Source organism: Doryrhamphus excisus, chromosome 22 (genome assembly GCF_030265055.1).
Source record: "Doryrhamphus excisus isolate RoL2022-K1 chromosome 22, RoL_Dexc_1.0, whole genome shotgun sequence".
Classification (NCBI taxonomy): domain Eukaryota; kingdom Metazoa; phylum Chordata; class Actinopteri; order Syngnathiformes; family Syngnathidae; genus Doryrhamphus; species Doryrhamphus excisus.
This window is the reverse complement of record NC_080487.1, coordinates 7,934,239-7,946,681: the sequence shown is the minus strand read 5'-3', so window position 1 is coordinate 7,946,681 and position 12,443 is coordinate 7,934,239. Positions and strand designations below refer to the sequence as shown.

At 43.0% G+C, this 12,443-nt stretch overlaps 1 protein-coding gene across 1 annotated transcript; it reads right to left on the bottom strand.

The window, feature by feature from the left end:
- Positions 1-1,982: 1,982 nt before the first annotated feature.
- On the bottom strand, positions 1,983-12,285 carry polr3e (polymerase (RNA) III (DNA directed) polypeptide E). The gene is made up of 21 exons (XM_058061541.1): positions 12,029-12,285; positions 11,260-11,336; positions 11,124-11,174; positions 10,959-11,036; positions 10,782-10,897; positions 10,620-10,702; positions 7,711-7,818; positions 7,574-7,623; positions 7,348-7,467; positions 7,188-7,273; positions 7,070-7,114; positions 6,908-6,999; positions 6,235-6,355; positions 6,084-6,165; positions 5,950-6,009; positions 5,722-5,879; positions 5,591-5,652; positions 5,063-5,514; positions 2,771-2,848; positions 2,583-2,705; positions 1,983-2,515 (listed from the first exon to the last, which is right to left on the bottom strand). The coding sequence occupies exons 2-21, from the start codon at positions 11,296-11,298 to the stop codon at positions 2,459-2,461; spliced, it is 2,061 nt and encodes a 686-aa protein (XP_057917524.1). The 5' UTR covers positions 11,299-11,336; positions 12,029-12,285; the 3' UTR covers positions 1,983-2,458.
- Positions 12,286-12,443: the final 158 nt, after the last annotated feature.

Here is a 12,443-nt window from a genome sequence, read left to right as displayed (position 1 = left end):
TATCGGCCACAAATATAGGCCCAAGCAAAATCGGCCATTGGCTAAGGGTGATGGAAAAAAAATCGGTACAAATAATGACAGGACACTGTCTTAGGAACAAAAGGATGCCAAGTCTTTTAAAGGAAATAAAAGTTTTCAGCCTACAGAGGGCTCAATTGTGTAGACACCATAAAATCAGAGTGAAATGAAGATGTGGCAGGCCAGTCCATTTGTTCCAAAACTTAATTTCTGCAACTCAAAATGCTTTTCAGCATCTTGTGTGGCCCCCACGATGTATGCATGCTTGACAACGTCACGGCATGCTCCTAATGAGACGACGGATGGTGTCTTGTGGCATTTCCTCCCAGATCTGTGTGAGGGCATCCCTGAGCTCTTGTACAGTCTGAGGAGCAACCTGGCGACGCCTAATGGACCCAAACATAATGTCCCAGAGATGTTCTATTGGGTTTAAGTCAGGGGGTCGTGAAGGCCATTCAATTGTTTCAATTCCTTCATCCTCCAGGTACTGCCTGCATACTCTTGCCACGTGATGCATTGTCGTGCATTAGGAGGAAACCAGGACCTACTGGGCCCACTACAGGACGTCGGGCCCTCAGGCCACCTTCATGAAGTCTGTTCCTGATTGTTTGGGTAGACACATTCACACCAGTGGTCCTCTGGAGGTCATTCTGTAGGGCACGAGCAGTGCTCAGCCTGTTCCGCCTTGCACAAAGGTCCTCAACCCCACAGCAGGACCGATACCTGTATCGGTCCTGCTGTGGGGTTGAGGACCTTCTACGGCCCTGTCCAGCTCTCCGAGAATAACCACCAGTCTCCTGAAATCTCCTCCATGTTCTGGAGATTGTGCTGGGAGACACATTAAACCTTCTTGCTGCAGCACGTGTGGATGTGCCATTCTGGAGAAGTTGGACAACTTGTGCAACTTCTGTAGGGTTAAGGAATCGCCTCATACTGCCAGTAGAGATGAGTATGCAAGCCAAAATCAGCACGAGTGGAAAACCAGCCAAAAAATATCAAGAGGGAGAAACTTCAAATGACCTCCACATGTAAAACCAGTCCTGTTTTGAGGGTTTTCTAATTGTTGCCACTGAAGTGCACCTGTTGTTAATTCCATGAACACCAGTACAGCTGAAATTGATTAATGAGGCCCTCAGCTGCTTAACCAACCAGAAAATTATCAGACAGGTTTAATTAATGCTAGGCCCAATAAAAAAGTGTTCCTTTAATTTTTGTGAGCAGTGTATATATGCACACATGCATAGATAGATACAAATGAAATAAAGCTCTATTTTTAGACAGCTCAAGAAATAGAGATACATATTTTAAATGTCTACATCTATATTTTTACAACTGTAGTTAAAGCAGAGGTTGGGAAACTTTTTGGCTAAGAGTCATGACAGCCAAATTTTGAAAAATGTATTTCTGTGAGCACCATATAATTTTCAACACTGGATACAAATATGTATTTTGACACAAGACCAATAATTTAATATTATAAGTATCTGCATCCTTTTTAATGTTATACAATTAACCAATAATGAAAATACATACTATTAATGTAACTTCTGGTAACTTCGTCTGGTTGATACGTGGCGAGATGAAGTTTCATCAGGGCAATGTTTTGGTATTCTGAAGCATTCAAAGTTCCTTTCACTGGAACCAAGAGGCCAAGCCCAACTCCTGAAAAACAAAACCACACCATAATTCCTCCTACAGCAAATTTCCCACTCGGCACAATGCAGTCCCAAATGTACCATTGTCCTGGCAAGCTCCAAACCCAGACTCGCCCATCAGATGGCCAGATGGAACAGCACATCTCCAGTGGTGGTGGCCTGCTTTATACCACAGCATCTGGCGCTTTGGTTTGCACTTGGTGATGTATGGCTTGCATGCAGCTGCTCGGGCATGGAAGCCTCTATATACTCTATGTATATCGTTTGGGATAGAGCTATAGCAGTAAAAGTTGATGGATGAAAAGGTGATCAAAGAAAAACTCTCTTTATTTTGTCTCTAAGTGGATTTGATTCCATGTTACACTTAGAAAGAAAAGGTCATCATGTACATTCCAACAAAGAAAACATCATTTCTGTACGGACTTGCTGTGCCATATCTTGTTATTCTAGTTCTATGTAGACTATGTAGATGTGTTTGGAGTAAAAGTGTTCCATATTGTCGTGGTGTGGCTTAGTGCTTCCTAGATGCAGTACACGCAAAACGTTGTACAAACATGTCAGATGTTGCAGAATGTATGCAGTGTGGTCTTCATCGTGGAACACCATCCTGCTAAAAGTTCCTTCAAAAGCAAAAAAAAGTAGTGAAGCCCCTCAGTCAAATCTCTTCCGAACAGGTGGACCGACATCCTCACTCTCGCTGCTTCGACGGGCTGTGACTCATCCTGAGCACATTCCTTCGGGACACTGATGGGCTGTGGGTGCCCCTATGGGGCGGGCTGTGTGTGTCAGGACTGGATGGTTCCTTTCAGGTACCACATGCCTGCGCTACTGCTGCAGCACTCCTGCACACAAACACACACAAAAATGTTTGCTACTGTGACGTGCCCCCTGCCGTCTAAGCGGCGTCACCTTAAGCAAACGGTCAAGGTCGGCCTTCGAGGTGTTGCCAAACTCCTCAGTGAGTCTGGCTTGGATCGTGGTCCTCCTTACACGGTAGTTTTTGCTAAAAAGCTCATAGAGAAGGTGGCGATGCTGTGGGGAAAAAGATGGCACTCATTGATTTACACACACACATACTGTACACTTAGTGTTGTTACCTTGTCAAAGTCCTCGCCGGTCTCCCATAAACCAAACACCTTCTGTTCGTCGGCAGAGGCTGTGGTCAGAGCGGGGAACTAGATTCACACAAAAACAGTCAGAAAGTAGGAAATTCACACGTCACAGCATATCATAGACAGGTCAGGATACTTAGTGATGACATTAGAGCAATATGATTGGACCCTTTGTGGCAATGCTAGGGCATCTTTGCTTTCTTTCTACAAACTACTGATCGGCTATTCACAGGTCTGGTAGCAAGCCAGCTTAAGTGCTCCAACAGACAAAACAAGCTTAACCTGGACGATAATCGGCAGTTGCGTAAGAAAATGTGGCGTGTGGCCACGCCCCATCCCAGACTTGGCTCAGAACCTGGACCTCAAAAACCTAACCTGTTGCTAGCAGTTATCAAAACTAGGGATCGACCAATATGGTTTTTTTGGGGCCGATGCCGATACCGATTTTTTTCCACCACCCTCAGCCGATGGCCGATTTTGCTTGTGCTTTGCTTTGCTTGTGGCCGATACTGCTTTTGATCCCTCAATTTACATGAAAAAATGACCATGATAACAAATATACCAGGTCTCATGTTTAAACAAATATTTATTGAAATGTAAACACTGAACACAGTAGGATTCAGCTTTCTTAAACACACATTTAAACGGCATTATCAACTTTAAAAGGAATAAATATTCAACCATGTGCAAAACATTTCTGTCGTAGTTTAAATTTATCTAGCATCGATGTGATGACTGCTCCTCCGCAGCGTGACGCGCACCCCCCCATCCACACACAACCACATCACACTGACACAATTTAGTACTACGATATATAAAACATTTCCCTCATCATTAAAGTTCGCGTTGTGCACGATAAAGACCTCTCATAAGCAGACACGACTGCTCCAATTCCTTGTGTGTGTGTGCGTGCTCGGAGAGAGCGCACACACATAACACAACACGCATTTAAAGTTGCATAGTTGTTCATTCTTGTTCTGCTCAACTAGTGAGAGTGCTTTTATTAGTCTGTTGCGTTGGTATGTGATGTTTTTGGGCTTTCTTGTTGTCACACCATGACTTAAACTGCTAAAAAAACGCGCTCTTGATGTGATTCAACAGTGGGTGGCGGGGGTACCGTGACTACGCGTGTTGCGGGGTCCTCTGCCGCCGGGTGATGCCTGACTGTACATCGGCGGACCCACGCGCGTATCGGCCAATACAAGGGAAAAAGCGCAAATATCGGCCCCGATATATCAGTCGATCCTTAATCAAAGCCCAAACTAAATTTACAAATCTGCAGTAATTTTACATGAATAAAATAAAAATAAGAAAAAAGGTGTGATCTAAAGAGAATCCTAACAATTATTTATTTATTTATTTATTTTGGGGGGGGGGGGGGGGTTGCGCGTCACACTGTGCAGGAGCAGTCATCACATCGATGCTCGATAAACTATGACAGAAATGTTTTGCACATGGTTGAATATTTATTCCTTTTAAAGTTGATAATGCCGTTTAAATGTGTGTTTAAGAAAGCTGAATCCTACTGTGTTCAGTGTTTACATTTCAATAAATATTTCTTTAAACTTGAAACCTGTAATATTTCTTATCATTGCCATTTTTTTCATATAAATTGAGGGAGCAAAAGCAGTATCGGCCACAAATATCGGCCATTTGGTCGATCCCTAGTATTTAGCAAACATCAACTGCTCGCATTGTTTCTTGAATTGGCTCATCGTTGTGCATTGTTTGAGGTCCTTACTCAATCCATTCCATAGCTTGATTCCACATACTGAAATGCTATGGCTTTTTAACGTAGTCCTAGCATAGAAGTGTTTCAAATGTACTTCTTCCCTGAGATCATATTTCTCCTCTCTTGTAGAGAAGTATTGGATGACATTTTTAGCTAATTGGTTGTTTTTGACTGTATGGCCCTTTTGGACACCCCTGCTCTACAAGCACTGTAAACCTTTATTATTTTTAACACCAAACCTGACTGTAAACATCAGCTGATTAGATTAGGTTAAGTTACCTTTACGACAACAACAAAAACAATTCTAAAGGTAAACATAACTCAAACACTGGAAAATGAAAAAACTGCATTTGGGGATTCTAAAGATTTCAGCTAAGGTGCAGGAAAAAGAAAATCGCCGCCACTGAAAATCATCACCTGACATGCACATTACATTACATGGTCTCGTCTTTTTATTTATTTATTTAGGTTTTTTTTTTTAAAATCTGCCACCATGTGTGAAATGTGTTCATAACAAACCGACAAGTATCTAGTTGACTACTCACAGGCACCAGGATCTGCTTGCAGTGGCTGAGCAGTACAGCATCCTGCAGAAGGTGGTCCGACACAGGTCCGAAAGGGATGCATCCGGACGGCATAGATGCCACGTGGAGGCTGAAGAGCCTCTTGAGCTCGTTCAGTGTCAGGACATGGTTCTTCCTGAAGGTGGTGCTTACAAAGTCCAGCAACTCCTGGGAGGGCATGTTGGAGGGGCTGCCCCCATTGGCGCACTCCAAAGCAGTGGCAGGGTAACCGTTGATGGAACCATTGGGAACTCCCAAGGAGGAAGGACAGGAAGTGTCCATGCACTCATCCTCGTGGTCAACGAGGGGCTCCTGCTTGATATGGATGCTTGTGGCGCGCTTGGCATCTAGCTCCTTTTGTAGGGAGAGATGCTTCTCCTGAGCACGCTCCTGGGCCAGCTTCAGGCGCTGGTCTCCACCCACGTGGACACCCTCTGCAGTATGACAACACACATCAACACAGGGCAGTAGTTGCACAGGCAGTAGTTGTGGTGGTATCACTGTACCTACCAGGATGCTGGCAGTTCTTTGACAGAAAGTCATCCTTCGAGAAGCTGAAGACCTTCTCCAACCTTCAAGCCAAAGAAAGTTAAATCTCGCTCCCCACTAGGCAAAAGTATTTCGGCATCAGTGGCGCCTACTTGCTCTGTATGCCCAGCCACAGCATCTGCTGGCGGTGGGCCACGTCGGCGTGCTTCTTGATGAAGTCCACATCGGCGGGCAGGAGGAACTCCCAACCCCGGTTGACGCGCGGCACCGCCACCTGCTCCAGGAAATCCTTCACATCCTCAGGAGGAAGCTGCAAGACACACCAGGAAGTGCCGAGTTTGCCTTCATTGGAATTATTGAGCCATTTGGCCTCTCCTTACTTTGATGATGGCCGCAACCTCCTTCCTCATCAAGGAGCGCTCCAGAGTGAACCGCCACATCTGAACGGGAGCAAACAAATATGTTAAAACATGTCAAGCATCTCCGTCAAGTCATTTTCATTACATCTGCTCACAATAAAGTCACGTCCTCGACACAGAACCTCGGCCGGGACCCCGCTGTGAGGGCTGCATGTGTTTTTAGGGTACAGGACATCACTGAGGAAAAAGCAACCGTTAAACTGAATCACTGCTCTTTGTGACAAGCTCAGCATCTCCAGCGCTCACCTCTTCACCACCCAGTTGCCCTGGACCAAGAGCGCCACCTGCTGGATGCAGCGCAGCACGGCGGTGGAATCAGTGCCCGAGGCCAGGAGACCCATTAGGTTGGCAAACTGAATGGCTTTGACTGCAGACGGAGACCACAAGACCATTTTATGCCAGACCCTCTACCGGTTTGTCATTGCAATGTGTAGATGTGCATACTGGCCCATGTTCACTAAACAGTCCAGTGTGAAATGCCATTGGCAGATTAAAATGCATTTCTTTTGCTGGTGAGGAATCAGGAACTCCAACCACTTGTGTCTGATGGTGGCGTCTTAAAGAATTGTAAACAAATGTGGCGTTCCCTTTTGAGGCATTGCTAGAGAGTAAACAGCGGAGCAGCACCTGGGGGAGGGCAGAGAGTTTATAAGGATGTCCACCCCTCTTTGACATCACAATGGAATGGTTTTACGCCTTTTCAAACAGAGCGTTTTGAGCCATCCCAAACGTCTTCCGAGGCTCACTTCCAAATGCGCAAACATTATCTGGCATCGTTTGACATGAGAGTACAACATTCTAACTACATTTATAGGACAGACAGGTGGGAAACGCATCATAGGTCCCCCTGTGTTCTAACAGTAATATGCCTCCCTCGAGCCTAAGGGGGAAAAAATCCATAATCTTTGTCTTATCCTACCATTTTTCATCAGCGTCTTGATTTGCTCTCCCAGCGGAAGAGTGCGCAGTTGGGCCATGGAGAGCACGTTGCTGGGGCCAACGGGTTTCACGCTAATGTAGGGAAGAACAGCAAAGACTCTTACCAACTTCATCACACAGCCGAAGAAAATATAGAACTTACACTTTTTCTTCCGTTAGAGGGGGCATCAGCATTGACAGATACTCACTGAAGGGGGGGAGGGGGGGGAGACGACAACAAAATAAGTAAACAGCCAGTCAGTGTGTACTCATGAACTCACCTGGGAGATTTAACCAGTTCTGAGTTTTGGGATGCATCCGCACACTGGCAGAACAAATACTGCCTTTCGTGCTCCGAGCGCCCATCCTGGAGGGAAACAGCACGGCTATTACAAGGAGAACTCTTATGGTTATTATTGGATACAGTAAACGTATGGATACCTTCATGCTGTGGTACTGCAGTTGGATCCAAGGCTCCTCTGCCTGCTTCTTCTGCAGGAACTCGTACGATTGGATCCTCTTCTGCCGTGCCTGCTCCGACTCAGGACGAGCAAACCTCACCTAGATGCATGCAAGCGAACAGAGACCAGGTGAGAATAGAGATTATTTCTGCACGTCGTGCAATGACAAGCTCTTTGTGTGTGTGAGGTGTGAGCAAGCATGTCACCGAAATGGTCTTGGCTTCTTCCTCGGCTTCATCCTGGGAGGAGTCTCCACCTGTGCACAGAACAGAGATCAGATGGACTGCAGGAAAGTTGAAAATATATAAATATATAAATATGAAGGGGACAGCTAAAAGGGAACCTTCGTTGGCCGCTTCCCGCTCTCTGGTTTTGTTGTCAGCCTTGTCCAAGTACGCAAAGCTGGGCCTCATCTGCAGGATTCCTGTTAGGGGTGTCACATGAAGCTCACCTGCGCCAAACATCAGCAACAAAAACAATCAGGACACCAAAATACTCAAAGATTACAGCTGAAGAGCTGTACTAATTATTTGGTGAACCAAGTGTATACCAATTTTGACTTTATAAAAAAAAGCATATAAGCATATGTCAAAATATATCAGTTTTTTCATAATATGTAACTGATCAAAGAGCGACTGGAGTGTAGTTGCCCCATCTAGTGAAATTACAGGTTGAGCAACCTTAAATATATATATATATATATATATATATATATATATACACATATATATATATATACATACATATATACATATATATATATACATACATATATATATATATATACATATATATATATATATATACATACATATATATATATATATACATATATATATATATATATATATATATATATATATATATACATACATACATACATACATACATACATACATACATACATACATACACACACACACATATGTATATATATACACACACACAGGTATGAAGTATCTTTTGGAATTTCTCACATATCTGCATAAAATCACCATCAAATGTGATCTGACCTTTGTCAAAATCACACAGATGAAAAAAACAGTGTCTGCTTTAACTAAAACCACCCAAACATTTATAGGTTTTCATATTTTAATGAGGATAGCATGCAAACCATGACAGAAGGGGGAGGACTAAATAACTGAACCCTCTGCCTAAGGAGACTTAAAGAGCAATTGAAACCAATTTTTACCAAACAACTTAGGTCAGGTGTGTGCCCAATCACTGATGAGTGGCTTAAAGCTGCCCTGCCCACTATAATACACACACACCTGGTAAGAATTGTCATGATGAGAAGCATTGTCTGATGTGCACCATGGTTCGCTCAAAAGAGCTGTCTGAAGACCTGCGATCAAGAATTGTTGATTTGTATAAAGCTGGGAAAGGATACAAAACCATCTCTAAAAGTCTGGATGTTCATCAATCCACAGTCAGAGAAGTTGTTTACAAATAGAGAGTTTGGCACTGTTAATTCTCTCCCAAGGAGTGGCCGTCCAACAAAGATGACGCCAAAAGTTCAGCGCAGAATACTCAGAGAGGTAAAAAATAACCATAGAGTGTCTGCTAAAGATTTACAGAAATCACTGGCACAGTCCAATCTCTCTGTGCACACATCAACTATATGTAAAACAATGTCCAAGAATGGTGTTTATGGGAGGAATCCACTGCTGTCTAAAAAAAAGCATTGTTGCTCATTTAATGTTCGCAAAAAGGCACTTGGACACTCCACAGAAGTTTTGGCAAAATATTTTTTGGACTGATGAAACTAAAGTTGAATTGTTTGGGAGGAACACAACGTCATGTGTGGAGGACAAATGAAACAGCTCACCAACATCAACACCGTGAAGCATGGTGGAGGATGCATCATGGTTTGGGGCTGTTTTGCTGCCTCAGGGCCTGGACAACTTGCAATCATTAATGGAAAAATGAATTCAAAAGTTTATCAGGATGTTTTGCAGGAAAACCTGAGGCCGTCTGTCAGACAGTTGAAGCTAAAAAGAGGATGGATGCTGCAACAAGACAATGATCCAAAACACAGAAGTAAATCAACTTCAGAATGGTTTCAGAAGAACAAAATACACATTCTGGAGTGGCCAAGTCAAAGTCCAGACTTTGAACCCCATTGAGATGCTGTGGCATGACCTCAAGACAGCGATTCATGCCAGACATCCCAGGAATCTGACTGAACTACATCAGTTTTGTAAAGAAGAACGGGCCAAGATTAGTCCTGATCGATGTGCCAGTCTGATTTGCAGCTACAGGAAGTGTCTGGTTGAAGTTATTGCTGCCAAACGGGGGGCCACAAAATATTAAATGTGATGGTTCAGTTACTTATTTCTCCCCCTTCGGTCATTGTTTGCATGCTATCCTCATTAAAATATGAAAACCTATAAATGTTTGGGTGGTTTTAGTTAAAGTAGACACTGTTTTTTCATCTGTGTGATTTTGATAAAGATCAGATCACATTTGATGGTGATTTGATGCAGAAATCTGAGAAATTCCAAAAGGTTCAGATACTTTTTCACACCACTGTATCATTGTAACCTGTATGCATGTTCAAATAAAATCAGACCATTACCATCTAATGCTTCAAACTAGTGCGTCTGAGCTTGTATCGTTCTACAAAAATCATGCGACCAATGATGTTTGAAGCGTCATACATCACAGCAAAATGGATTGGTGGCAGTCATAACTTTGACGAGTTATTTTGGGGTAAGGTTGTGTATATAATAATCACCAAGGTGCATATGGAAAGGCGACTTGTGTTTCACTCCTTTCAGTGACAGATTGCTTTGACTTCCCTTTTTCCACCAGATGTCGCTAATGTTGCTTTTGCAATTTACAAAAAACTGTCAGGGGAAAAAAATCATTCAAAATTAAAATTAATTATCTTTTGCATATAAAATGTCACCCAAAACAAATTACAATTAAAAGTAGACTTTCCTTTTTTATGTTAAAAAATAATTCAAAATAGTACATTTTAGACTATTTTTGAGATCTCAGGCAATATCATATAAACATGTCAACACCAGTGTTTCCCCACACATTATTTTTTGTCGAAATAAAAACAAAAAAAATTACAAATTGAGCAAAAAGGCATCATGTGTAAAGAAAAGCTAAAATGCTGATATTAATATTAATAAAGATTTCGCTTCTAAATGATGCAGTTCCCCCCCCCCAAAAAAATTGTGCACAAAATACTCTAGATTTTCTTACTCCATTTAGTACAATAATAAGATAAATAGTCAACACCTTTCCGGAACACAGCAGCAGCATATCTGGAGGTGTTGGTGGTGGCCTGGATGGATGAGAACGTCTGGTTGTCCATCATTTTCCTACAGAAAAAGAACATCCCTGTCAGTGCCAAGCAACTTTAAATGTGGTACTTTTTCAAATGAATAAGGTTCCGTGTACACTGAATATGTGTTGCCTTCCTCATAGGTGGTGCCATCCACATTGAGGGCTATCTGCTCGCCCTTACTGCGACAGTAGTTTGGGCTAGTGGTGTCCATGGCCATCTGCAGCTCCACCTGGAAGAAAATTAAATGATAAACTTAGTCTAAACTTTAAAGAAGTCAACGGTTTCCTTACCCTCTGCTGCTTGGGTTTGATTTTCGCAGATAAATGTTGCACGTTGTCATAGTTCATAGTGGACGGTCGCACAGGGTACTGCGTTAGGAGAACACCAATTTGAAAGATACAAGCGACAGCTCATTTGCACAGTAGAAGTAGTACAAGGCAGTAACACACACTGACCTGAAATAGATAAAGCTTTTCTGCCAGGCTTTTGGCAAGATACACATCAATCTAAGTGAAGAGGGGGAGCAAAGATCAATAAGTGTCAGATTGTAGTTATCACAGATGCCTGATAAATGAATCTGCTAACACCTACCTCCTCAATAACGGGGTCATCATCATCCCCGCTGGCCATGTTTTAGTGATAAAGGAAGCCTAGCAGCAGAATTCCACCTTTAAAAAAACAACAAACCGTTTTAATGCCAGCCTTTACATTTATTGTGAACAGTGAGGAAAAAGCGGTAGAAAATGAATGAATGAATGAATGAGTATTTCGTCCCCCCAAAACACACACTGTATGTAAAGTCCTGGGTCAAAGATGATGTGACTGTACCATTTGATGCTGACAGAAGCAGGTAAAACCACATGATGTCAAACAGGTGATGCAAGACCGTGTAATTATTTATCACCGACAGCACTGCTTCACGCCGAATGTAAACACTTTAACCCGAATAATGTGAGCGGTCATCCCCGTCTGGCATCCATTATAGTTTATTTTGGACGCATTTCAAACCACTTTTGCCACCTTTCGAGTGGCGTTAGCTTGACTAGCAAGTTAGCACCATCAATGCCCGGGCCTGCGTGAAACTCAGCTACTACGGCAAACGTTTTACCAATACCACACTATATACGTGATCAAATGAACTGTCCGGTATGAAAAAAAACAACTAATAAGTAGAATTAAAAAACGTCTGAGTGACGAAGTTAGCCAACACGAAAGTAGCCGGTGCTCGCCGACTAGCATAGCATAACCCATACCTAGCTTTGATACACACATGCCGGTTAAAATAACAGAGTCAGCTATCTGGGCCTAGCTTTAAGCGTGTAGTTGTCCTGAATAACCCCACAACGAAGGTTGGCATCACCTGTACACGCTGCCGAGCGGTTGGAGCTCATCGTCGTGTCGGCTGTCCGGGGAAGTGCAGTCGAAGTCGGGCTAGCACACATGAAGTGAGGACTACCATGTTAACTCGGATTCACACACACGTGAGACAGAGGCCGTGCCCACAATGCTTAGCGAAAAAGACTCATTAGTTGGGCGGTGGATTGTTTTTTTCAGCGACTTTGTTAGTAATTACCACATTGAATATATCATGTTCATGTTATACGTTTTATTGCAATGATTTATGAAATACTCTGGGATTCAAACCCACCCCTTAGAAAAGACTGGAGCCTGAGCGCCACACTTGGATACTGATAGTCCACCTTGATTAATATTTTCTTCCGGTACTTTGGACCAATCGACATCCTTGATTCCAACATAGCCAACTTTCTCACCCA

Excerpts from the sequence above, each read along its gene's own strand:
- polr3e (XM_058061541.1), bottom strand. The coding sequence starts at position 11,298 with ATGGCCAGCGGGGATGATGATGACCCCGTTATTGAGGAG. Across the intron at positions 11,175-11,259 it reads ATGACCCCGTTATTGAGGAG|ATTGATGTGTATCTTGCCAA; the intron begins GTAGGTGTTAGC and ends CTCTTCACTTAG. Across the intron at positions 5,653-5,721 it reads TGGCTGGGCATACAGAGCAA|GTTGGAGAAGGTCTTCAGCT; the intron begins GTAGGCGCCACT and ends TTTGGCTTGAAG.